Source organism: Pyrus communis, chromosome 7, assembly GCF_041283825.1.
Source record: "Pyrus communis isolate YQ-2024b chromosome 7, ASM4128382v1, whole genome shotgun sequence".
Lineage (NCBI taxonomy): Eukaryota > Viridiplantae > Streptophyta > Magnoliopsida > Rosales > Rosaceae > Pyrus > Pyrus communis.
Genome location: NC_142571.1, coordinates 23,270,701 through 23,298,510, shown reverse-complemented (window position 1 = coordinate 23,298,510; position 27,810 = coordinate 23,270,701). Strand labels below are relative to the sequence as shown.

Below are 27,810 nucleotides of genomic sequence, written 5' to 3'. Positions count from 1 at the left end.
ATAATCTTCGGCTTGTGAGGTGGTGCCCGTCGAGCTGTTTGAGTCTTCGGGCTTTGATGTAGTGGGAGGTCACACATGGTACTTTGTAGGCACTCCACTATTTTTCGATCTTTTTGTCGTTTCATGGTGGCGAGGGTGTAATTACTCTTGCTGCCTACTCTGCTAATCTTGTACGGACCTTTCCAGGTGAGATCCATCTTTTTGGAGCCTTCTTTGCGGGCAGTGATGAAGGTTTTTCTTAAGACTAGATTTTCGGGCTGGAACTGCAGGATCTTGGCCCTTTTGTTATAGTTGGAGAGGAGCTGCTGCTGGTAGGTTGCGATGTTAGTGATGGTCTACTCGCGCTTATCCTCTGCGATATCTAAGCTTATGGTCATCTCTTTATTATTCTGCTCAATGCTTGGTAATAGAGCGATGATACTTGGCTTGATGACATTGGGATGAATGATTGCTTCTGTGCCAAATGCCAAAGAGAAAGAAGTCTCACCGGTTACTCGTCTTTTGGTGGTGTGATATGCCCATAGACATCCGAGGAGTTCGTCTGGCCATTTGCCCTTCTTGTTGGTGAAGGATTTCTTGAGGCAGTTGAGGATCATCTTGTTGGATGTTTTGGCCCACCTATTGCTTTAAAGATATCTTGGCGTGAACATGTGCTGCTTAATGCCATACTTTAGGAAGAATTTCGCCACATCTTTGCCCACGAATTACAGGCCGTTGTCAGTGACGATGGACTGATGGATGCCAAATTGGCGAATGATGTTCCTCCATATGAAGTGCTTTATGTCTGTCTGAGTCGTGGTTGTTTTTGGCTTTACTTCTACCCATTTCGTGAAGTAGTCGGTTGCCATGATCATTATGCCTCTGTCCCCAGTTGCAAGCGGCATAGGTCCTACTAGGTCGATTGCCCACTGCATGAATGGCTAAAAATTCGTCTACAAGTATAGCTTACTGGCAAGTAGTGGTGGTACCAGCGTTAGCAACGATCGCCCTTTTATACTAAAGCCTTAGCATCTAGGTGCATAGTATGCCAACCGTAGCCTGCGTTAAGAGCCTTCTGTGCTAAGGATCGACATCTGAAGTGATTTCCACAAACATCTTCGTGGATTGAGCTTAGAACCTTCAAGTCATCGAGAAGCGTGAGGCAGTGGAGATGTGGTCTGGTGTAGGATTTTCAAACGAGAATGCTGCTCCACATGTAGTAGCGTGCTACCTTGATTTGAAGCTTGCTAGACTCCAATCTTTCCATGGAGAATATGTCATTGACCATGTAGTCTACAATGGAATCTTGTCAGTTTTGAGTTGTACTAACCTGTGGCACCTCGGCTACTGGCTTCGCCTATATGTTTAACTCGTCTAGATACTCCACTAAAATAGAGCGTTTGAGTTGATGGTCAAGGGTGGAGCCTAAGCCTGTTAGTGATTAGCTGAGAATCAGAATGAATTGCGAGTTTTTTCACTGCTAAGTCTTTTGTCATTCGGAGGCCTGCTAGTAGGGTCTCATTTTTTACTTCATTGTTAGATGCTTTAAAGCTTAGAGTGATTTCCTGTTCGAGTATCGAATCATCTAGGGTGACAAGGATTACGCCTGTTCTCGAACATTTGTAGTTGGACAAACCGTCGACATGCAAATGCCAAAAATCTTCATCAGGTGGAACAGGCACGACTAGGGCGTGTTCGGCTACCTCTGTTGCATCGTTGAGCCGCTATGTTGTGTCATGAATGCGTGGTAGGGAATCATAGACATGTAGCAGTAGATGATCAACTGCTGGTATTGGACCACTCTAAAACTAAATTATGAGGAAATAGTCGGCTAGGGTCGTGTGACACGCAGCATAAGGTAATGCTCAACTGCTGGTACATGTTGCTCCTATGTAGAATCTTTTAGGGTGATATGGATAAAACTTGTTTCCGGGTTGCAACATTTATCGCCAAAGTTAGCTTTTGAATTTCTAGTAGCATCGAGGAGAGCTTTTGAATTGTGGAATATAGATAGTTGGGCCCCCACCTCTTCTCGTATGATGGTAGAGTTTATTGTTGCTTCAGATACTATCAAACATGCGAATAAGTCTTCCGCTGCTTTCAATTTGGATAATAATGAAGTGATGTCGGGTACTTCTTCAAGTCCTTAAATGTGCATTGGCGAGCTTCGTCCCAAAGTGCATGCTTCTCTGCCAGAATGAAAGAGTCTGCCAGAGTTAGATCTTCTTTCATGATCAATTTTCCTAATAGCAGGTAGTATGCTGGAAGTCCTTTTTGGAAGGCTATTTTAGCTATCGGGTCATTGCATTCGACTATCCTTACCTTCTCTAGTTTAAACCTCTTCACATAGTCACGAAGCGACTCTTTTGGGTTCTTTTTGATGTTGAACAAATGGTTGGACTTCTTTTTGATCGAGCGATATGATTAATATTCTTTGGTGAAAACTAAAGAAAGTTCATTGAAACTTTGGATAGATTGTGGCAGTAGAGTGTAGAACCAATCTTGCGCCTCGCCTTGTAAAGTGGTGGCGAATATCTTGCATATGAGATTGTCGTTATTTCGATAGAGGATCATTGTGCTTCTGGAGTGCTTTAAGTGTTTCTCTGGGTTTTCATCCCATTTGAAAGATGTGAAATGTGGCATGCTGAACTCGCATGAAGGCTCTGCTTGCTCGATCTTGTCACCTGCTTATGTTGGTCATGTTCCATCGTAGTGCTTCGTTGGTGACATTGTTGCGTTGGAAATTACGCAATCGCTTAGTCAAGAGTCTCTCTACTTCTTTCTGAATTTACCTTTGTTGGGCTAACAGAACTCTCGGCTGCCCCCAACCTTGACTTGATGGTCTAGACTGCTCTTCCATATGTTTGGCTCGTCTATGTCACGGATGCGGTGCGTGTGGTGCATTCTTAATAAGCGATCGAGTTTTTCGCAGACTGCCGGTTTAACTTGAGCCGGATTATGTGACTGTTTCTCTCTGTCTGTCGTGCTGCTTACTCCTATATGAGGTGAATGATGCTTATTGCAGGCTTAGCCATAAATAAACATTTCACCTGGAAGGTTGCTCATGGTAACTATCGGAGTGTAACCCCAACCATGAATGTACGCTCGTCCGTGGGCCTAGTCGAGAATGCACGCTCTTCTGCATGCTAAGACAAGAGTATACGCTATCTCAGAGGCCCAATAAGGAGTGTACATTGCCCGAATGCTCGGTTCATGGCTAGACAAATGGCTGCTTGCCGGGACGCTGCTAGAGAGGTTCTTTGTATGCCATTGTCTTATTTTGGGACACCTCGTCTTGGGCACGTTGCATCTCGGTGCGTTACAAAAGCTGGTTCACCAAGGTCGTCTGCTGTGTGAGGGTGCTTGTTAACTCTATAACTTGTCGAGACAAGTGTCGTTCTCCATTTGGGTTAGAATAACTTGGAAGGAATGTGTCTCATTGAGCAGTGGAAGTGCGGGAGATTTGAGTTGGGAAATGTCAAATCCGCAGAAAAATATGGTGAAAATGCTCCTGGTTCAATCGTTAGTCTGGAAATATAGAGCCAGGACGATTGAATTAATCTTAGATCGATTCGGGTTACTTGGAAGGCCGCAGGAGCAGGTTGGGCCACAGGAATAGGCTGGGCCACGAAAGTAGGTTGAACCACAGAGAAGGCTGGGCCACGAGAGTGGGCTGTTCAGCGGGGGCAGGCTAGACCATGAGAGTGGGCTGCTCGACAAGAAGAAGTTGGACCACGGGAGTGGGTTGCTCGACAGGAGTAGGTTGGACCACGGGAGTAGGCTGCTCTGCGGAAGCAGGCTAGGCCACGGGAGAGGCTGAGCCACAAGAACAAGTTGGGCCATGAGAGTGGGTTGTTCAACGAGAGCAGGCTGGGCCACGAGAGTAGGTTGCTCGGCAGGAGCAAGCTAGGCCACAAAAGTAGGCTACTCAGCAGGAGCAGGCTGGGCCACGGGAATGGGCTGCTCGGCGTGTGGCGCACGTGCGTGCGAAGCTTGGGCTCGGCTTGGCAACGGGTTGGGCTTGTGTTGGGATTAGAGTGACATGGCTTGGGCCATAGCCTTGGTGCCGTGAGTTTTGGATGACATAGCTCGGGCCGTGGTATTGACATCATGGACCTCGCCGTGGATGGCTACCATGGTGGTCATCGCAGTGGTTCCCGTGGTGGTGGTGCCGCTCCACTTATTGTCACATTTAGCCTTGTGAATCACCGTGATCCCATCCCTTGAATATTGAAATTTTCACTTGTTGAATTTTCTAAATTTCTAGCCATTGTACTTCTCTTTTACGTTTTATCAAAGAATCTTTGCAAATAAAAAATTCTAATAATAAAAACGTACGAAAAATATACAAATGGACAAGAAAAAATAGAGAAAAACCTTTTATGCAAGAGTCTTCTATGAGTGTGTGTACTTCAGCCCTCAATGAAAGCACCAATTTATGGATACAAATTTCTTCCTCCATAATCTTGGACAAAATTGCACATACAAAACAAATAACATCTTTGGTCAAGGTCAAGAGCCTCATGCGCCCACAATGAATTTGGGAGGGGGGCTTTGGCCGAAAAACCTTTGATGCCAAAGTTAGAATTTTGAAAGAAAAACGTTTGGGGAATTTTTGAGTGTTTAGCAAGAGTCAATACCTAGGTTTTTAGAGGAAATGAGGTTGAATGTATAATGCATGGTTGGTCCATTTGGGAGAGAAGGTGACCGGCCTTTTGTGTATTTTTTGGGTGTAATTAGTGGTTTAATTGGCCATTAATAGATTAATTAGGTAATAAATCCATTAACTGGCCAATTAACATAATTTAAAAGAAATGTTTTGGGGGTTACCTTGTAGAGAGGATATGATGAGGATGGACGAAATAGGTTTAAAAATAAATACTTATTTGGGCTCTTTTGACTTGATTGTGGGATATTTGTCCACTGCTCATGCGTAGGAATTCGAGTGTGGTAATTTTGTCCTTTTTGCCCCAAAATCCACGTGTTGCCTCTTCATTATTTTTGGCTCCACAAATCACAGCCCTTGTCTTTTTTTTAAGCACTGAATTTTTATTTTTATTTTTGGGAAGAAAATGGAGTACGCATGTTCTTTTGAGAAGAAAAATAAGTATGGCATATGAATTGGCTTTGTTGATGATATCATTCTTTATACATGTATAAAATTATACTCTTACCACATATTTGTATCATCATTGTACTATCTCTCTAATAGAGAAGAGATGCGTTGACGGGCCCTACCTTTATTAGAGAAATGATATAAATGATAATACAAATAAAAAGTAAGTGTAGCACTACTCTTCCGTATAATAAGAGACACGTATATTTTTGTCAGGGTCACTACTAGTCAGTTGTGACCAATTAAGGATAGCCTAATAGTGTTATTAAACTTCTTTTTCTTTTTGTAAGTCATTTTAAGTCGATTTCACTTTGGGTGAGGAACTTCAAAATTGAAGAAATCGATTAGAAAATGTTAGATTAAAAAGGTTATAATTTAAATTACTACTTAGAATAAGTCATTTAAAATTAGTTCTTATAAAAAAGTTGTAAACTTGTAGTTAGAAGTGAGTGTGGCGAATCAAACCAGTATGATCCGGTTGTCGATAAAAAGAGTCAAACGATTCCAATATTGATTCTGGCATTATTTGGCACATTTTATAGGACACTGAATACGACTATGTTATACGAATACGATGTTTGGGGCATTTTCGTATTAAATAGCCATCAAATAAATAAGTAGGCCCATCTTTATTAGTACGCTCCACGACGTACTAATAATCCACTTCAAAAGCCATGTATAATTAGTCGGGCTCAAAATATACTAAACACCAATCCAAAACCAAGCCTCGCATCATCATCCTCCTCCTCTTTGTGCTGCCCGTTGGCTCGTCGTCTTCTACACAGGTAACAACTCATCATCACCATTTGAACCCCATCCCATGAAATCCATATCAGAGCATCTATTTCTCCACTTGCTCAATGATCAATTACGTGATTCCAATTTTTTATATGTCGATTTAAGTTCTCCCATTTTCACCTTTCGATTTCATCCCCAACAACTCCGGCGAGCTCTCCACCTCTAGCGAGAGTAGTCTTATAGTCACCGAGAAAGTCTCATCTAATAGACCCTTCCTCGTCCATTCGCCGACCCTTCCTTCCTATCGATCCATTGACTCATTCCTTTCCTGTCCACCTGCCCCACTCCCTTATTCTTTTCATCCTATCGATCCTTTGCTTTTCGAATTCTTTTTTAATTTTATGTATTTATTTAGTAAAATTTATGGTTTTTAGAAAATTATATTTGGTTTTCTTTTTTCTTTTCTTTTTCCATTTTAACATCAATTATTATGTGAATTTTTTTAGAAATTATTATAGTCCAACGTATTATATGATACACAAATTAATCTGACGCATCATCAAACGTCCGACAAATTTAGTCACTACTATCCGGTGACTATTTATCTTATCTGATTGAAATAGTCAGTATAGTCCGAGCTGTCAAACAATGTCTTTGATTTGTTAGACCTCATTTGGTTATTTGATTTTGACTAATCAAATCTATGTGAATTGAATGAGACTGATTATAATTTTTTTTTTACTTTAATTTTCTAATAATACTGGAACTACTAGATTTGTAGACTAAATGACACACCCCGATCGAGATCAGGGCATACTGGCCGTCACGTGGAAGTGACGTAACCATGTGTACATTGCAGAAGCTAATAAAACAATAATAAAAATAGTACGAATAAATAAAATCCAGCTTTACACAAAGTAATAACATACATGTGCAAGCGTAAGTGTGAAAATAAAGTTCAGAGCACGAAGACCTAATGCAGTCCAGGAGAAAACGACTCTACAAAAGCACACTCGAGGGTAGTCCTACACTGGTAAAAATCTGTCAGATATGCCGGGGAAATCCTCAGGGAAGCCAACAAAAGTGCTAGCCAACTAGAACCTGGAGGGGCGCAAAACAAAAAGTGTGAGTGGGAAAAAACAAAGCTTTTCAAAAATCATTTCATAAACAAGATTATAACCCCTCGCCGTAAAACCTGTATACTTCCCAGAAAAATAGAATATACATATATGTATATCATGCTCTGCAATATGCCATGTCAAATGTCTCTAAATAGAATGCAAGTGCTCAGGAATGTCAAATCAATGCCATGTAATCTGTCAACCGGAGTCACCTAACGTGACCTGTACGGCTGAATCTAGAGCTCAAATCTCTATCTCACTAACTATACCTGCACACGAGTCGGAACCATCTAAAGTGGTCTGTATGACAGGACTGGGTGTAATATAAGTACGCTCAAGTGCTACGATCACGTGAAGGCTGGGCGAATAATCGCGGGTCACCTACGAGTCGGAACCACCTAAAGTAGTCTGTACGACATGACTGTGCACCTAACTTGGATCCAAGATGAGCGTGTGGTGCGGGAGGTGAACATCACGTGAAGGACTGTGCCCAACTCTGGGCGGGAGCACTAACACCGGGGGTGCAGGTTATGAACTCTCTATGCATCTCAAATCACTACTGAACGTAAACATAAATCGTAACTCACCTGGCACTTACCTGTGCGTCCGCATCACCAAACATATATAAACATATGCGACTCATAATGCGTAAATAAATGGCAAACTATAGGTATGGCATATAAACGTGTAATGTTTCAAATAAATTTCTGGGAAAAACGTAAGTATATAGATATATACGGAAAACCAAAAGCTCACTCACTGGTATGTAGAAGGGTCGTAACCCCCTTGCCTCGAGTGACCGTGCTCGTCCTCGGGATAGGTCTCACCTATATGCGAAACAACTATAAAAACGTTAATTTTAAAACACATAACCAACCTTAAGAAATAACTTCTCATACAATGCTCAAATGGGGTGTATGAATACACCAACGTGATCTACTCAACCTCAGGAACATCCCCATATTTTTAGAAAAAATTTCCACCGTCGCACGCGCCCCCACGCGTACGCCAAGGCACGGCCACACACGCCGGCCACGCGCAGGCACGTGCCTGGCACACTGACGCCGTCAGGAATATTCCGTTAACGCCATTAGGAATATTCCGTCGTCTTCTCCGGCGATGCTCCGGCGCCGTCGCCGGCGCCGGAAAATCGTGAAATTTTCAAAACTTTGTAACTTCTTCGTTTTTCAACCAAATTTCACAAAATTGGTACCAAAATGAAGCTTACAACGAGAGGAACAAATCCATACCACTTTCAAGTGCTAAAACACACGGAATCTCGCCGGGAAAACACCACCAACTCCGGCCAACCTTGTAACTCACGATCCCGACGTCCAAAATCTTCAAACAAACCACCCCGAGCCTCCTAAGGACCTCACCAAGCTTCCTACAAGCTTGAAATTCCTAAAAACACAAGAATTAACGTGTGCATGAACAGTGACAAAATCGGGGTATCCCGAGTTCGACGTGAAAACGAAGGTATCCTTACCTGAAATGGGTATGGTTGAACTTCTACGGACCTCACGAGCAAGAATATATACTTTGTTTCCTCGATCTGTGAAGATTTGGAGGGTTTCTGGGTGTGTCCGTACAAATGGAATAGGAAATGGGGGAGAGAGGGAACTCGGGACAAGGGTGCAAGGCAGGGAAAAAGTGAGGGGGTGTGGGAGAGTGTGTGTGTGGTCCACAACCTGCCAACAACAATCCAAAAACAACCACACAACGAAAACTCACACTAGGGGCAAAATCGTCATTTCACCCTTACGGTTCGAAAATTCCGGAACGGGCTGTCACACTAAAATTTATAAATTAAATGATATAAAAATTGATTATTTAAATATTAATTAATGTACTTAATTTTTATCTATTACACATCATTTGAGTTGGTTCATTGATACGATCAACTTCTAAACTTTTGATTTTGTAGTTAGGGAAGCCAGACGAGACATAATCCAAGGGGTTTTATTTTTATTTTTTTTTATCACAAATGGTCCCTGAAATTGATTCTCACCATCAAGATGGTCCCTGAAATTAAAAATCAATCAATGTAATCCCTGAAAATAGGTGCCGCAAATCAATGTGGTCATTCCGTTACAATTCTGTTAAAAAATATGTTAAGTGTTGATGTGGCACATAAATGGGCCCCACAAGATTTACAGGGTTTTATCACAAATGGTCCCTGAAATTGACCTACACCATCAAGATGGTCCCTGAAATTAACCTCCACCATCAATATTATAACAACTCGTCCCTAATTTTTACGGAATGAAAAGGTAATGTTGTAATTTCATGTTGGGTTGGGATAGAGTTTGTCCCCGGCCCACTCCATTCTCTCTCTCTTTCTTCCTTTTGTGAGTCTCACTCTCCCTATCACTTTATCTCTCTCACTCTCACTTCACTCCCTTATCTCTCAGCAAGCACCGAAGGGTGCCATGGGGGAAAACACCACCTGAGAAACCACAATTTTCACCCTCTAGACCTCATGAGCTCAAACTGAGCCCTGTAATGTAGGAAAAATTGAGCCGTGAGACTATAGCTCCAAGCTCTGATGAGAACAAAGTTCCCTAATACGACTTCGAATGATTTTGTAACTTTTTCGATTTGGGTAAGCCTCAAAACATTCCAAGTGTTTCTCTTTTCGTCCCTATAGTTCTTTTCTGATCATGTTGTTGTGTTTTGGATGTTAAAATATGAAGAAACACCTTGGATAACTATATTCCCAGTTTTCCAGCGAGGTGTCGAGACTTGCAGATGTTTTACGATCGTATTCTGGCCATAATTGGCCACGAGGAAGGTATATTTTGACTCCTTGCTTCACGAGCTTCATTTTGGTATTTTAGTTCACTTGTTTTGACTAAGTTTTGAGCTCTGTCGGAGCTCGGGAATTCTTCGGCCGATTTCCGGCCTTCTTCTTCCTTAGGTTTGATGACCCACAAACCTTAGACCCAAAACCTAGACCATTTGAGTAGCCTTATCCCTTAGCCTTTTAAACCAAAAGACCCAATTAAATAACCGGGCTTTCAAGCCCAAAACCCTAGTCTAACTAGGCCCTTGGGCCATGCACCTAAGCCCAGGCCCATCACCAACCCAGCCCGTTGAACCCAAACCCTTGACCCTTTGAAGCCAGGCTTTTGGGCCTAGGACCCTTCGGCCCAAACCCACCAGCCCAACCCGGATGAAATATTCTTAGTGTTGACTTTTTGTTGACTTTTTCAAAATTTACCTGGGACCCTCTGAGGGTAATTCGACATCCTGAATCCATTTTGGACATTTGTTTTCCCAAATTCAATCATTTTAGTATAGTTTTATTAATTGGACCTTTATGTGCTTAGGGGCAATTACTTATGGCGTTTCCGCCTTCACTAGTTTGCGCGGCTCTTCGGTAGCGAAGTATCTGTGAGTGGACCCCTTCTAAAATGCATGTTTTAATAGTAGAAATGCATACATGAAAAGCATGATTTAATGATTACATTTTATGAAACGTTTTATGAGATATTATGCTTACTGAGAATATTTTGAATTACCATATTTTATCAAACTCATGTTCTTTGTAGTATAGATGAAAGATGACTTTATATTGCATTGGGCCAAGAGATATTATTCTTGGATACCACTATTTATCACACTACTTACGAGATGTGTTTATGAAAGATTTTATGGCATGCTAGGGTTTCGGAAACCTATTACATATTCTGCTATTGATGTTTTCATAAAACTTTCGGGGTTAGTCTGTTGATAACTGTTTCAGTATTATATATATATATATATCAACTTGGTCAACTCATGTTTGTTTTGCGCCCCCTCAGGACTTAGAATTGAGGTGTACAATCCTGGCGTCAAGATACTTCCACATCGACATCTTTCAGTCCTCTTGGTGTAGGACCTATCTCTTAGTTCATTCAATTTATATTATTTCTTTTTAATGTTCTAGATTAGTGCATACTCTGAACACGTTGCTTAAATACATATTTATTATATTTAAATTTCTATTATTTTATTCATATTTCCTGTTCTTATGCGTTCTAATATGGCTTCATCACATTCGGGTGTCAGCCATCACGTGCCTACCCTAGTGTTTGGGAGATTATCAGGGTCGAGCTTGTCAAATATGGTCTCTGAAATTGAAAATCAATCAATATAGTCCTTGAAAATAGGTGTTGCAAATCAATATGATCTTCCACCACAATTCTGTAAAAAAATTTGTTATGTGCTGATGTGAGTTTAATAATTAATTAAAAAAGTTGTCTAAATACCTTTTTGCATAATGGAAATTTTTTTTTTCTTATAGTAGGGCCTACTCCAAAAAAATATCCATTTCATAAATTTTCAAAGGCACAAGACTTGACCAAGGCCTAAGAGAGGGTGTGGATATAGTTTTCAACCAACAATGGACGCACATTGGTTATAAACTCATTATCTCAAGGCAGACCTCGTTGTTCTTTGCATCACCGGACCACCAAGAAGTGCAAATAAGCTCTCCAAGATTAAGGTTGTGAGGATGTTGATTGCCTAAATGTTAACCGTGATGTCCCAGTAGTCGTTGCTAATGGGCCAAGTTATCACCAAAGGTGATCTTGATTCAGGTTCAATTCGGTGAAGGATGTCGAAGTGTGTTTTGAGATTTTTTTAGAGAATAGAGAGCGAATGAGGTAGAGAAATGTAGACTAAGATCGGAGGTGATTGCATGATTGAGTTTTTGAGTTGACAAATTTTTATTAACTATTAAATTATTAAGCCTATTTGTAATTTTTTAAATTTAATTAGACTTGTGTGACCCATTTATGTGTTACATCAGTACATAATAAAATATTTTACAGAATTGTGACGGAATGACTACATTGATTTGAGACACTTACTTGCGAGACAACATTGATCAATTTCAGGGACCATTTTGATGTTGCAGGTCAATTTCAGCGACCATTTTGATGTCGTGGGTCAATTTTAAGGACCATTTATGAGAAGAAAGGACTTATGTGGTCCATTTATGTACCACATCAGCACTTAACAAAATTTTTAACAAAATTGTAACGGAAGGACCACATTAATTTGCGACACCAATTTTCAAGAACGGTATTATTGATTTTCAATTTCAAGGATCATATTGATGGTGAGGGTCAATTTCAATGATCATTTGTGATAAAAATCCTAACAAAAAATTGCCGCGTAGCAAAATGAAAGCAATACAGCTATCTTCGAACACGTGTTCCAGATTTATTGGCCCTTCACAATCCATCCGTGACGGGATGAACTCAGCCGTTAACTTCAACAAACTCACAGAAGGCTGAGCTGACCAATCAGTGTGAAATAAAAAAAAAGGAATAGGCACAATAAAGCAAAATTGATCAGCTCCTGCGTTCAGTTTTAATTTTAATTTTTTCTAGGTCTCCCAAAAGGACGCTACTTCCCTCGTACCCAAAAACGCAAAACTCACAAGCTCTCTCTCTCTCCCCGCGCTCCCCCCCCCCCAAAAAAAAAAAACCTCGAGGCTTTAATCTTGTTCAGAAGATCTGGAGGTAAACACACACAATCACAATCCCTGAAGCTTTAAACTTTCAAGTTTTGTTAATTTTGTGCTATACTTTTCTCGATATTGCTTGGATTTGCTCAGTTTTGTGATTAGGGTTTATCATATTTTCGATTTTTTTGGTAATTTTTGGAAGTGTAAAATGAAAAGAAGTTAAATTTGATGGTTTTGGAAAATACCCAGATAAAATATCTCAATGGATGAGCTAACGGATAAAGATGTTGATGTGGGTAGTGGGTCAGAGTCCACTGTGAGTGCTAGTGGGCATGTAGCTGGTGAAACCCTAGCTGGGTCCGAGGCTTGTGTGATTGAGGGTCAGGTTGAGGGGTCTTTTGGGGAGGATGTTGGTGACGATGAAGGCGGTGATTGTGATGGGGGTGATATAATGGTGGAGGTTCTGGGTTCTAATGTCTATGTTGGTGGAGTTTGCACTAGTGGGGATGGGGACAATGAAGGGGTGGGTCATGATGATTCGGTTGAGGTTGATATGGGGTTGGAGGGCAATGTGAGATCTTCTGGAGGAGATGGTGGTGAAATGGGTGAGCTGGATTCGGTGGCTGCAGTTGTTAGTTCAACAGTCATAGAAACCGAGGTTTTTCATTTTGAGGAAGCTGAGATGGTTGTGAGGCAGGATGTGAATTCAGAGGAAGTTAGTGTTTGGGATGAAAAAGCACAGGATGCCACAGCAGAAAATGGAATTGGGGGTTCCTTGATTGGATCTGTAGGTAGTGAAACACAAGATGTTGTCAGTGAAGTAGTTGTGAAGGAAAGTGTAGAAGTTTCCGTGGGAGGATTGGTGGAGGTTGTGGAACAAGAAAGGAAGTTGGTTGTTGGTGAGGTTGATGCACTCAATGATTTGAAGGCACAAAAAGCTGGTTTGTCAGATGATGTAGTATTGAATCCCGGAATTGAAAAAGCTGCAGTGGTTGTTAGTGAAGAAGGTTTGAATCCCGAACCCTCAAGTGAACAAACCAAAGTTTCTGTTGCTAGTGGTGATGTTGCTGGGTTGGACAATGTAGATATTTTGACTTCCGAAGTTGCAGGTAAGGAAACTGATAAAACTAATGAAAATTCAAGTCATCCAGTAGAAGAACAGCTGGTTAAGATTGAGCCAGTGGGTGGCTGCACCCATAGTGGCAGCAATGAACCTGAAGATTCAGTGTCTTCTCCTATGCCGCCTCAAGTAGTTCATGGAAGTGACACGGGAGCAACAGGTGCACAAGATTCTGAAAATGATCAGTTCTTGAAACCTGAAGAGAGCGTAGAGGACATGGTTCATGATATTGCGTTGGTTTCAACTACCTTATCTCTGCCAGCTCAAGTAATTCCTGGAGGTGTAGTTTCAGTAACAGATAAGGGGGGCCTTTTGAATTCCAAAAAGAACCTTCACTTGAAACCTGAAGAGAGTATAGGCAAGAACACGGTCCATGATACTGCACTGGTTGAATCAAATACAGGGCAAGAGATGGAAGTGGACAGACACATTAATGGTGCTGAGCAGGATAGCGTAGATGGAGCAGATCAATCCCTGGAGTCTGGAAAGTGTTTAGAAAAGACTGCGACAGCTTATGTTGATCGAGTTCATCCTGATATCGAAGCGGAGGAAGTGAATGAACAAGTGACTGATGCTGAGGGTGTATTAAATGGAGGGGAACAGATAGAAGATGAAGGCCAGGACATAATGGGTGGATCCACTGAGATTGCAGCAGCAGATGATAATATTCTTCTGAATCCATGCGTTGAAGTAAATAACTCTATTGATCCGAACTTGAAAAGTGAGACTGTTCAGAGGAGATCACAAGCTGATATCCACATCACTGATAGTGGGGATATTACTCCCATGGACACTGAGGAGGTAGGAGTTAAAGAACAATTTAATGATGCTGTGCTAGATGGTTTACATGGAGGGCAATACATGGAAGGCGAAAAAGAAGCTACTGATGCTGAACAACCAAAAGCCGGTGAAGATGAAATTCTTAAACAAGAAGCTATCCAGGGAAGCTCAGAAATTGTGCCTCAACCGAGATATGAGCTGCCACCAGAAAATCATGTGTTTTCTGCATCTGATTTAGTTTGGGGTAAAGTGAAGAGCCATCCATGGTGGCCTGGACAGATATTTGATTATACTGTTGCATCTGAGAAGGCAATGAAATATCATAAAAAGGATTGCTTTTTGGTAGCATATTTTGGGGACCGTACTTTTGCTTGGAATGAACCATGTAGTTTAAAGCCTTTTCGATCTTACTTTTCCCAGTCAGAGAAGCAATGTAATTCAGAAGCGTTCCAGAATGCTGTCAATTGTGCTCTGGAAGAAGTTTCGAGACGTGTTGAATTGGGGCTAGCATGCTCTTGCATACCAAAAGAAGTCTATGAGAAGATTAGGTTCCAGAAAGTTGAAAATGCCGGGATCCGCCAAGAATCAAGTAGAAGAGATGAAGTGGATGAATCAGCCAGTGCCAGTTCTCTTGAATGTAATCAATTGCTGGATTACATAAAAGCTTTAGCACGGTTCCCATCTGTTAACTGTGACCGATTAGAAGTTGTGATAGCTAAGGCTCATATGCTAGCATTTTATCGCTTGAAGGGTTACTACAACTTGCCAGAATTCCAATCTTGCGGAGATATATTGGAAAACAGAGATGAAAGGATTGAGCATACAGCTCCTAATGGCAAGGAAGCTAAAGGTACTTTCTCTGGCCCCGAGATTATTACCTATTCTCACAAGCGTAAACACAGTTCAAGAGATTCTAAGGTAAAAGAAAGAAGCCTGTCTGAATTAATGGATGGCGGCTTAGATTCCCTAGATGGCGGTGATTGGTTCGATGGGAAAGATACTGGTGGTTTGGTCTCACCATCCTCTGGCAAGAGACGGAAGGGTTTTGAGTATCATGTTGATGATGATGGAAGGAAAGTTAGCGGAGCAAAAGTTTCTAATACCACGCCTGTCCCAAAACAGTCTTTTAAGATTGGTGAATGTATCCAGAGAGTTGCAAGCCAACTAACAGGGTCTCCTATTGTGAAGTCCAACAGTGACAGACCTGCCGGGGATGGATCTGATGTTGCCTTCCAGAGTTCTGGTGATGTCCATAGAGGGAAAGCAGCTGATAGATCAGAGTACTCGTCGTTAGATGAATTGCTGTCACAACTTCAGTCGGCAGCAGAAGATCCACGGAAGGATAACCAAAGTTTGAAAACTGTTGTTAATTTCTTCTCTGATTTTAGGAATTCTGTAGCTGTAGGTCAGCTTCCTGGGATAGAGCATTTAGCTGTGGACAAAGTTGGTGGGAGAAAGAGGAAGTCGTCAAATTCTGCTTTTGGGTTGCCTGAAACTTTTGAATTTGATGACATGAATGATACTTATTGGACAGATAGGGTAATCCAAAATGGCGTTGAAGAGCAAACACCTCGAAGGGGCAGGAAGGCTAATTATCAACCCATTGTTCTTGCCCAACCAGAAAAATCCCCTCAAGAGGGTCGTAGGCCATACACCAGGAAGCGGTATTCCCAAACCATTGATGCTTTGCCGCCAGAGAAACCTGTTGGCTATGTGGATGAGAATGCCCCAACAGAACTTGTTATGAACTTCTCTGAGGTGAATTCTGTTCCCTCAGAAGCAAAGCTGAATAGAATGTTTAGGCGCTTTGGACCTCTGAAGGAAGCTGAAACAGAAGTTGATAGGGAGAGCAGTCGTGCTAGAGTTGTTTTCAAGAAATGTTCTGATGCAGAGGTTGCTATTGATAGTGCTGGAAAATTCAAGATCTTCGGATCAATACCTGTAAATTACCAGCTCAACTATACTCCATCTCAGCTCAACTATACTCCGTCTATCCAGTTTAGCATTTCTCCCAGTGCCACAGCGCATGATCAGGAGATGCAACTTGTTCTCCCCTCCCATGATCATGATATGCACCTTGATCTCTCCGCCCATGACCAGATGCAACTTGATCTTTCCACCCACGACCATATGCAACTGGATATGCAACTTGATCTTTCCTCTCATGACCAGATGCACCTTGATCTCTCCACCTTTGATAACCTATGAAGTTGTCAGGTAACGATGGACCTGGATTAAATTTAATTGCACTGATATTTGAAGTTCTGCTTAAGCTTGCTTTGTTACAAACTTTAAACTACATCTGTTGATTCCGATGTGATCTGAGGTTGTCGTATTTAAAGGATTTATTTCTTTAAAAATAAAATAAAAAAACTACAGTAAGTGAACGGATACACAGGTTTTGGAAATGAAGAATTGACAAAAGGCCTTCGTATGCCCTGGTTGGTCTCAAATAGATAACCTGTGCCAAGTTTCTTTTGTCATTTTCTTTTGTTTGATGGGGCCCCGGGGGAGGTGAAATTTATAGAATGACATTGTGTCCTGAGCAGAGCTTTTGTAGTTGTTTCCAACTCTATACTTGGTATTGGGAGTTCGATATCAGACTGAATTTGATCTTACCTTTATGTTCCCTGGCACTTAGACCAATGTATGGGAATAAGGTTTTACTGTATGTGGCATAAGAATAATGAGCAGTTTTAATTCTATATCCTTCTTTGATATTATGCAATTATCTGATGTATTCTTTCAATTTCTGATCTTCCACAACTTAGGTTTGTAATCTTCTATCTGATATCATTTTGCTTCTGTAGTTAACTTTTCTTTTATACATGTTTTATTGCAGGGAGAGCAAATGCTGAAGAAGAAAAAGGAGACAGTATGCGGGTCTCTATGCCCTGGGAAGCCCTAGGACGTGCAAAGCTGAATCGGCTGCTGAAGGAGGTAACCAGACCATGTATTCATCTGGTTATGGTGAATTTAATCTGTGCTGAGGTTTCTTGCTGTTTTCTATTCACAAAGATGCCTGTTTTTTTTGCTTCCTTCTGTACTCTTATGTGTTTGAGGGTTCTTAGTTTGAATGTACAGCAGAGATGGCTGATCCTTCCTTGATGGCTACAATTATGGCATCATTTTGTATCCAAGATTGGGGCCAAAAGATCATGTATGATTGTGCATTATCCCTAGTTGAATAACGGTGACCGATAAATTTTTCTAAAACCATCCTGATTGCTGGAGGGTCGAGGGTTGAGGGCCGTTTTGGCCCTCGCAGACTTGGAGTTCCAAAAAGCATGGGGGAAAAGTAATTTGCTTTTGCTATGTGACATGTTGAATGCGCCTTATCTACCCGTGAATGCAAAGCAGGATATGCAAAGTCCTGTCCTAGTTCATTCCCATTTGTAGGTATATTGTTACCATCGTGGAGGTTTTTCACGGGTGCCGATTAAATCTTCGGTGATGAGAGTGAACTGTCCGGCGAGACTTTTGCCTGTCTGGCCTCCCCCGTCCTGCAACCATCCTCTTTTCTTGTCCTGATCGGTGAATGTGGCTGCCGTTTGTTTTTGTTTCCTGGGCTGGTATGTTACCCAGTTGGTCGATGGATCCAGATGGACCAGTTGGTGTGTGAAAGATTTTCCAACAAAGTCTAGGCACTGCCCCAATCAACCAAATGATTATCCACAGAATCCATTTGTTAAATATATGGATTCGATAACAAATGGTTTTTTTTTTTTTTTGAACAAACGATATTATCTATACTAAGGGATGTGGTGTTAATATGGTATTTGAATTTCACAAAAATGCAAAGCATTGGTCCTTCAAACCAATTTTGTAAGAATATTTCCGTTAAAAATATAGGGACATTAGTGCAGTTTCTTGATTTACTTCTAAGAGAAATGTTAAGGAGATTCTCGAAAGTGTGACTTTCCATGGACTTTCTACCAAAATATTTTACAATGTGAGCACGGGAATTGACATTAATTAGTAAAGCAGTAGAGAGTCTCCTTAGCATTTCGCTACTTCTGATCTTAAAAGCGATTTATGTGCATTTCACATCCTCAATTTTAAAAGAAATTCTCACAAGGTTTGTGAAAGACCAATGCTCCACTTTTTGACAAAGTTAAAATACAAACTAATTTCTTTCTCCATGCAACTCCAATATCATATGAGGTAGTAGCATACTTTTGGTTTGAGTTCAACGGTACGCCAAAGTAGAGTCGATGGCTAGGTCGGTCTTTGAGATTTGAGAGGTCCTGTGCGAAATTTATAAAGGGCCCATGTTAAGATAGTTTTTCAAAATAAACTTTAGGACTTACTGATTGTAAATTTACAAATATCATTAAATAATTAGTAAAAAGAGCTACAATCGTAACTTTTACTAAATATTAAAAAACACTTCAATCTTAAACCAACCAAACAAGGAAAAAAAAAAAAAAAAGCTTCAAAAACTCTACCCTCAATTTTTCACTTGAATATATAACATTCTTATATAATAAATTTGATTGTTATCTGCATTTCAAATATCTAGTTGTGTGATCCAAATTGTTATATATGTTTAGAAAAAAAAAAATTGGAAAATACCCCAGAATGGGACAATTTTTAATCTTGGGACAGAAATAGGACAAACCGGCCATGCACACCAGACACACCATGCACAAAATTGAAATTACTAAAATACCCACATATAAACAGGTTATTCCTCCCATTTTCTGATTTCTCTCTCTACTCTCTGTCCCTTCCTCTCTCTCTTTCCTCTCACTTTCTCTCTCTACTCTTTCTCCCTTCCTTATATCTCTGAGCTCTGATTTCGAAGCGATAGAAGTTTGAAGAAAGGTGAGAAGATTGAGCTGGGCTTCCCATACCTTTGATTTCGAACATAGGGATGCAAGAGAAAGGTGAGAAGAGTGAGTTGGGTTTTGTACCATATTTTCTGTTTTGGCTGGAAAGTTCCATTTTTTCCAACGACTAAAGCTTCGGCAAGCATAGTAAGGTAGGGTGTTTAGTTCTAAGTTCCTTCATTAATGATTTATGGAATAAATGGGTTGTTTGTAAGATGAACTAATAGTTAGAAGTTAATTTAGGGTTGGTGTTTCATGTTGAGGCGTATGGGCTTTGGAATAAATTTCAAGTTTGACGTGCTACAAGACTAGGATGGAACAATTTATGGTTTAAGTGTTCAATTGTAGAAATTTGTGAATTTTTTTCTATAATATGCATGTGGTGCGCATATAGTGGGCATGGCTACATCTTAATATGAGAAGCAAGAATGTTCACTAGTTATGATGCACATATGTTGTGCCCTAAAGTTTAGCGAGTATGACCACAACCTAGTTGGCCTAGGCGAAAAACAAAATTAATAAAAATAAAAATAATAAAAAAACTTAGAGGACGTTAAGGGTCATGTGTGTCCGTGAAATATAAAGACAACGAGTATCATGTTTTCCATGTGTACGGTTAAGCGGTGGTTGATATACGTAACAAGACTTTTCAAACCGTCACTATAACCTTATATACATAACAATTATGTTTTAATTGTATCCACTATATCAATATGTTGTCGTTAAAGTTTTTCTCGTTCTGTGCATATCATGTGCATGTACTATGCATATTATGTGCATATGGTGTGCATATAGTGTATTATGTGTAGATGGTGCATATTTACATCTCTGATACTCTTCGCATTAATGTAATTTACTACTTTTTCCTTTGATTCAGAAGCAGGCCCTGGAAATAAGAAAAAAAGCGAACGAGTTCGTGAAACAATTTCCTTTGATTCATTTGGGTTCTTTCGTGCCCATTCAAACTGCAATTTTTTCAAACCCTTGAAACATTTGAACCCAATCAGATTTGATACCAAATTCAAATTAATGAATCTTCGATTCTTCATATAAAGTTTAGGGTCATTTTTCTGATTTCGAAGAGAAAGCTATGAGCTATGGGTTTTTGGATTGAGCCCATATCTATAAGCATAACATGTGCATGTCCTGTGCATGTCGTGTACTACAGTGTATGAGCGAGCTTAATACGAAGAAAACGAACGAATATGTGAAACAATTTCATCCATATCATTCTCTCTTCCTTCTTTCCACTCTGATTTCTCTCTTTTCCCTCAAATTTATCTCTTCTCCATAAGGCAACTGACATTTAATACATTTTTTTCATTTAATTGCAGCAAAAGCCATACCCTATTTTAGTGCTTGTAAATTTGGATTGAGAGAGGGAGCAGAGGGAGGGAGATGATAGAAAAAATGAAAATCCACATATAAATCAAAGAAATGATAAAAAATAAAAAAATAAAAAATAAAGGATTCGGGTCTCCTCCAAGAAAAACCAAACCAATCACTTCAACTCCATAAATCCATTAATCAAAAAGCAAAATTAAACAAACTCAGTTCACAAAACCAACGAATGAAAAGGTAAAAATCGAAAAAGATGAATGGGTTAGAGAGAGAGCACTTAAGCGATTTTTTTAAAATGCTAATAAAAGCAATATTTTCTAATATGTAGCATATATATTGGGATCCTATGCGATTGCAGCTTTCATTCTCCCTCAACACCCCTTCTGCCCAAAGAAGCATCCCTGAGAGTTCAGACTCGAGAAGATCAAAATCATGCTTCGATTCGACCATAGGTAAGTGAATTTACATATCTAGAGAACATTTTGTGATTGTTCAAAGGCATACATATTCATGATCCAACAACAAATAAAATAAACATCGTCATGGAGGAAATGAAAGAAAATAAAAAGAAAACATCGCTTTTTCCCTTTTTTTTGGTTGGTGGTAAATTGAATAAATCGTTGACTGCAGTTTTCCGTTGACAAATGGTTTGACTATATATTCAGAGTCGCAATATTGCATGCATATCAAACGGATGATTTTTCACCCAAAAATATGTACAAAATAGGATACCAGTAAATCAGGCGTTTCTTTCAGTTTCGGTATCTCCAATAATCGCCGTTGATTGATTCTCAACACAAAAATTTGATTTTCTTACTACGAATTGTCCCTCTTCTCTTCACTTCTCTTTCTCCTTCGTCAATCGTCATCCAGGAATATTAATCTTCACTCCAAGAAGCTCCAGAACAACAGCGATGTCCTCCAATGGCGATTTTCAACTCGGCTTCCCAGGTCCTCTCTCTCTTCAAGAAACTCATTTCTTTTTCTTTTTCTTTAAATTCTGTTTTTTTTTTTCTTTTTTTTTTTTTCCCTGCATTTTCCTAAAAGCCAATCATCCCAATTCTGCGAAATGAAACATGAATTCCGTAAAAAGGTGACAACTCTGGTACTAAAGCAAAATTCTGATTTGTACCCAATTCAGATAACAGGGAGAAGCTTGATGGGTCTGGACTGTTTAAGACTGGGAGTCCACAGGACACCAAGAATCCCAAGTTTAATGTCCGAAAGAGTTTGGCTTGGGACAGTGCCTTCTTCACAAGTCCAGGTTTCTTATTCAGATATATAAATATATATATATATATATATATAATATGTTGTATATAAAAAGGTCTTAATTTCTTTGATATTTCTTGCTCACTCTGCAGAAAGTTTACATTTTGTGCATATTTTTAGGGGTGTTGGAGCCTGAGGAGCTGCTTCAGACTATGAATTCTCAAACCACAGGCAACGCCATTAACTTTTTGGGCTATGAGGAAGCAATGCTATTGCCTTCGGAGTCTTTGGAACCCGAAAGAACACGAAGAATTAACCGGTGTAGTTTTCGTAAAAGTTTAGCTTGGGATAATGCCTTTTTCACTTCTGCAGGTATGTGTTTTTCCTGGTTGAAAAAATCACTATTACATGTGCTTGTTATAGACACTCTCTCACTGCATAGATTTCGGGTTTGGTTTCTTGTGATCAGGGGTTTTGGATCCTGAGGAATTGTCTATAGTTAACAGAGGATTCAAGAAATCCGAAAAGCATCAGCTTCCCAGGATTCAAGAAGTTCTCAGGCCTGCTGAGTCAATGTCTACAATTAATAGTGGATGCTCCTCTTTGATGGCAAGCCTTGAGTTCGAACTTTTCGAAGATAACAGATCATCTGCACAGAAACCGACTAGTTTATCGGGTGTAACAACTTCAAGTCTCAAATCGAAAAGAGGCAAAGGCCTGCAAAGTGTTCGCTGTAAGTACACTGACTTTCGCTTGTACCAAATCAACCGCACCTTTGCCTTCTATCATGTGGTTTGTGTAAACGTATCCTCGTTTTGCTTATACATTTCAGCTTCCAAGAATCCTGATGCTTCTCCTCGGATGAGGGTAAGTTTCTTTCGTTATATTTTGGTGAGTAATCATGTTTCTGAGGTTGTTTCAGAATGAATATGTCTCTTTTGGAATTCAGATGAGAGCTATTATGTCAACATCCGAAAGGCAAAGTCTAAATGCGCGTGGAACGGAGAAGATTTTAAAGGAGGCTTCTGCTTTCTCACAAAAACAGGTATGTCATAATTAAGTAGAATGATCTATTTTTCACTCATTGTTTATGCGTAAATGTGTCTGTGATTTTAGTGCGTTCTGTACTCATATTTTTATCTAACTGAGTACTGATGAAATGAAGCGTGCTGCTGGAAGTGGGAAACTGAACTCATCAACATCTCGCAAACCGCCAAAGATATCTAGCCGGATTAACCAATCTTATACACTTGCAGCGAAAAGGGCTTGTTCGGGTGGAAATAATGACAAAATGAGAACTGCATTGGCTGCACCTGGTAAGATGGAAGATGTCCTAAAATATTAACCATACCAGTGTTTCATTTTCTTTCTGCAATTATGAAGTGTAACTCAAACTAAAGCTGATATGATTTGCTTGCAGGACAATCTATGAATGTGTCAAAAAAACCTTGCTTAAGCACATCGTGCAGCATCACCAATAGTCTTACACCGCCCACAAAAACATCTCCATTCTGTTCTCCCACTGCCACACAGAAGTCTCGGGTTTATAGTTCTCCCTTGTTCAGTAAATCTCCATTGTATTCGAGGAGCAAAATTGATTCCTCACTTGTCAATTCGGCCTCCCGTGGTTTTACCATGGGAACTCCTTTGAAATCCACAAAGAAAAACAACGGTGAACTGGAAACTTCTTGGCAGCCTTCAACTCTATTGTGCACACCAAAGTCGTCCCCTTATACATCACCTGCTAGTTCCTTTGATGGCTGGTCCTCAGCATCTTCATCAACGTCTGTGAATCAAAGATGGAAGAAGTCTGAGGTCGGTCTGAATACTTTCATCGGCGGACAGGCTTCTTTTGATAGTGATTTCTCTCAGGAATCAATTCTGGAGAGCCATTCACAGGATCAAACCAGCATTGGACATGGAAATCAAGCAGCAATGCTCTTGAATCCACGCGATGGAAATATGTCAACGGGAAGTAGCCCTATTCCTAGCAGTGTTTCTAAACATATCAAGCCCTCATGTCTCCGAGCACCATCACCAAAGATTGGCTTCTTCGACGAGGTTAGTTCATATGGATTCTTGTACTAAACAAATGATTTCAGTGTCTCAAATTTGCTATATGCTGTTGAGCAAAAACTCATTAAATTGTACAACATCTCTTCAATCGACAGGAGAGTTCACTGGTGAGATCAAGTGGAAGTATGCAGTTTCATTCCGGTATACAAAACAGCAGAGTGTCTAGAAGTCAAACAGGTAACGGTAACACTAACAGAAATGGATCTGAAAATCAAAATGGCAACCTTCAATCTCCTAGAACATCAGACAAGACGAGGAATGCGAAGCTTGCATTGCGGAAAACTGGCTCTCCCTGCCCTACTTTCAGCATCAGTCCTCGGCGTCCAGCGCACATTGAAGTTCAAAATGCTGCAGAAGTTGAGAGTGATGCCGCAGAAAGCAAGAATATGGGGAAGGCCCTCAAGAGGGTGGGCAACCAAGCAACCAAGGAGAATGAGGAGCCCAACATGCATTGTCCTGCAGGAAATAACAAGGAAAATAATGCATATTACCTGAAAGAACAATTGGATTGTTTGGCTAATAATGTTGCTGCCGTTGATCTTGGATCGTAATGTTGTGTAGTGAAAAGAGATGAAGGCAGACAAGAGTGCCTGTCATGCCTAATAATTGGGGATCTATAACTTTTGTAGAATGACAATTCTGCTACGACTTGAGCCAAAAAAACTATCATATCAGTTTTGTTTTTGTACGGTTTATTCAATTCGATACTCAAAAATAAAAAACTAAGCGTAAAAAAGTATATAAAAGAAAAAAAAAAACGTGAAAATCATCCTTTTGTTAAAAGTTAGGTATTATGTTGTAAAATTATGAGAATGAATGCCTACAGTAATATGATTGTTATTATGTGATGTTTTCAAAGAGATCATAGTAATGTAGTGTGATTGATATTATGTGATGTTATAAAAAATGCCACAATAATGTAATTGTTATTATATGAAATTTTCAAAAAGAGAAATCAGTTCACTTTTTGGTTTATCAAGGATGTGGCTCTATATAAAGAGCACTTCGCGTGTCATTACAATACATAGAAAAGAAATGAAATGAAATCAATAATATCAGTATCTCTCCCTTTCTCTTTCTCTGCAATCTCTACAATCTTTTGTGTTATAGTACAAAACTAAATAATGTGATATCTTGCATCCGCTTTTCTTCTATTACTAGTAAAGACTATCCCTCTAACTTTTCCTTATTTATAACATATTACAAATTTTTGATGAGATATGTATCAAAATGAGAGCGCCATTTAACACTCAAGAAAGTTATGCTACTGAAAAGTTATTTATAAGAGAATTATAACTCCGTCTGCATAGTACGACGCCGTTTCGACTACCTAAAGAAGCCAGTACAGAGCTAATCCTATATAAAATCTCTCATCTCTGAATTGAAAAAGCGGAGTTTAGGGTTTTTCAGCAGCCGGCATTTTCCCCTCCGCCTCACACCTCACAGTACCTTCGCTGCAGTCCAGAGCCCTCTTCTCTCAGCCGCCATGGGGTACCGAATTCTCTCTCCTCTATCTCTCTCTCTCTCTCTCGCTCTAAAATCTCGTTGTTTTGCTTTGATTAAGTGTGCTGGCTCGGATCTGGTGTTTTGGTATTTTCCCAAGCTTTCTGTGCAGCCAAACTGAAAATTTTCGTGATAAAAATCGAAACTATAAGGCATTTCGGTTAGGGTTTATGTTTTCGCAATGTATCTGTGTGGTTAATTTTCTGTTTTCAAAAGTTTCTATTTGGTTTGCCTTGAAAGCGTTTGAAGCAAAAGAGAATTAGTTAATAGTTTTTTTGAATTATGTTTGGGCAAAGCTTAGTATGTTGTTTGATTGGGGACAATGAGATTAGGTCATGATTTTTCTAAGGAAACATGATGTAATTAGAACAAATGTGATTGAAGCCTCGGTTCTTGTATTCGAGATCAAGGCGACATTGTACTGTTAAGGTTCATCGGTAATGTGAACAAGCTGTGTTAAGTTTACGGGCGATATGTAGGAGTCGTATTATGAATGATTGGGAACAAGTAGCGTATGCTCTAGGAGTGAATTGAATTATATGTGGGTATTGATGTTAAATTGTGCCATGGGGCGTCTAATGATTTGTTGGTAATCATACTTGAACTCTTTTGTTGAATGCAAGGAAACGTGACCAGTTGCCTTTTATTTTTTTTTTGCTTGACTAATGCTTGCCTGATTGTTTTGAACTTAACGGTGGTGCATTGATGCTTCTGTATCCTTGAGATTGGATTGCATTTTCTGGCCCTTGTAAACTGGTTTTAAGATTGGATTGTATTTTCTGGCCCTTGTAAACTGGTTTTAAGATTGGATTGCATTTTCTGGCTCTTGTGTGTGTGTTTGCAGGAAAACACGTGGAATGGGAGCTGCTCGTAAGCTCAAGACCCACCGCAGGAATCAGAGGTGGGCTGACAAGTCGTACAAGAAGTCCCACCTTGGGAATGAATGGAAAAAGCCATTTTCTGGTTCATCTCATGCCAAAGGCATTGTCCTAGAAAAGATGTACGATCTCTATCTCTCTCCCTCTTTTCCCCAAACATTGTATTTTGTTTTTTATGCTACGTTTAGGTTTAAATCGAATTGTCACACATTGTGGATGGTTAATGCAGTGGTATTGAGGCTAAGCAGCCTAACTCTGCTATTAGAAAATGTGCTCGTGTTCAGCTGATCAAAAATGGAAAGAAGATTGCTGCTTTTGTACCCAACGATGGTTGCTTAAACTACATTGAGGAAAATGTAAGTTCCATCATCATCCAGTATGTCAGATTTTGTTTCAAATCCCATTTCAATGATTGTGATCTTGATCTGCAAAGAGTTTTAATTCTTGTATAACAGTCCTGGAATGCTTGTTATCATCTCAGTTTTCTTAACATAGTGATATGTACGTGATTGGTTTTGCGCAGGATGAGGTGTTGATTGCTGGATTCGGACGGAAGGGGCATGCAGTGGGAGATATTCCCGGAGTCAGGTTCAAGGTTGTGAAGGTATCTGGTGTCTCTCTGTTGGCCCTCTTCAAGGAGAAGAAGGAAAAGCCAAGGTCTTAAGCTTATCGAGGGAGCTCGTCTATGCCTTAAGTCTCTGTCGTGGTAGCGTTGTTTCCCATTTAGATGATAGTTGTAACAACTTATCGGTTACTCAAATCTGGATGTGTCCAACTGAAACAAAATTTTGGAAATGTAGAACTAACAAAAGTTGATTTGGATTTAATCTATGGTTTGTGATCACAATGTTTGCATGATAAGATTCATAAGGATGTCTATCATCTGTTCGTAAACCGGGGTATGTGTCCATCCATACTTTCTTGAGAGGCGAACAACGATGAGGCGGAACCGAGACTTACGTGAACTGGACTTGACCGTCGGACATCTCAAGAGCCTTCAAACGCTCAAACGATGGCTTTGGTGGCAAGGACCTTGGTGGATCTGCTTCTTCGACTTCCATGGAAGTAGGAGCTCCGAAGGACTGCATTTTTAACCGTGTTGAATATGACCCTTCAAAGATTTAATCAAAAATTTGATCACAGAATTAGTATAGCAGCAGATCGGTTTAAACCAATTTTAGCAACCGAAAACCAAAAAGAAACGTCGATTTCCGACATCTATTCCAATTAAGCTCTGTATTGGCTAGTGATGGATTCCCTAGACATTGATTTCTTTTTCAAGTTTGGAACCTTTGCATGGCTGTGAGCTGAAGAGCTATATTCAACTTGATATTAGTTGCAACGTTGGTTCCATGAAACCAAACAAGAGGTCTGATCCTATACCAAAATCGACATATCTCAATGTCTGAGAACGTGTTCGGTATCATATAAATATTTCTCTCACATTGTGTTTATAAGGTTTGTGTTTTTCGGATCAGTGTATCTAACTACTAAAATATCTGGTTTATTCTTATATTGAATTTTTATCACAAATGATTCCCTACATATCATGAATATTTTCGCCAAAACAATACGAATCTGATCAACCCTTGTGTGAAGTTGAAGTAGATTCAGATAGGATTTATATAGGAATCATATATGAATATCCTAAAAATT

General features: G+C 39.9%; 3 protein-coding genes and 1 pseudogene across 3 annotated transcripts; 3 read left to right on the top strand and 1 right to left on the bottom strand.

Moving 5' to 3' along the window:
• Positions 1-2,079: 2,079 nt before the first annotated feature.
• Positions 2,080-5,926, bottom strand: LOC148695917 (uncharacterized; annotated as a pseudogene).
• A 6,329-nt stretch (positions 5,927-12,255) lies between these two features.
• Positions 12,256-17,528, top strand: LOC137733900 (uncharacterized). The gene is made up of 3 exons (XM_068473116.2): positions 12,256-12,467; positions 12,662-16,529; positions 17,155-17,528. The coding sequence occupies exon 2, from the start codon at positions 12,675-12,677 to the stop codon at positions 16,518-16,520; it is 3,846 nt and encodes a 1,281-aa protein (XP_068329217.2). The 5' UTR covers positions 12,256-12,467; positions 12,662-12,674; the 3' UTR covers positions 16,521-16,529; positions 17,155-17,528.
• A 3,640-nt stretch (positions 17,529-21,168) lies between these two features.
• LOC148695916 (uncharacterized) lies at positions 21,169-24,468 on the top strand. Its single transcript, XM_088696604.1, has 9 exons — positions 21,169-21,436; positions 21,627-21,749; positions 21,878-22,069; positions 22,167-22,430; positions 22,530-22,564; positions 22,647-22,742; positions 22,863-23,013; positions 23,118-23,758; positions 23,869-24,468. The coding sequence occupies exons 1-9, from the start codon at positions 21,400-21,402 to the stop codon at positions 24,322-24,324; spliced, it is 1,995 nt and encodes a 664-aa protein (XP_088552730.1). The 5' UTR covers positions 21,169-21,399; the 3' UTR covers positions 24,325-24,468.
• Positions 24,469-25,129: 661 nt separating this feature from the next.
• LOC137733921 (small ribosomal subunit protein uS12) lies at positions 25,130-27,001 on the top strand. Its single transcript, XM_068473137.2, has 4 exons — positions 25,130-25,264; positions 26,121-26,276; positions 26,384-26,510; positions 26,678-27,001. Exons 1-4 carry the CDS (start codon positions 25,260-25,262, stop codon positions 26,816-26,818), a joined length of 429 nt encoding a protein of 142 aa, XP_068329238.2. The 5' UTR covers positions 25,130-25,259; the 3' UTR covers positions 26,819-27,001.
• The last annotated feature ends 809 nt before the right edge of the window (positions 27,002-27,810 follow it).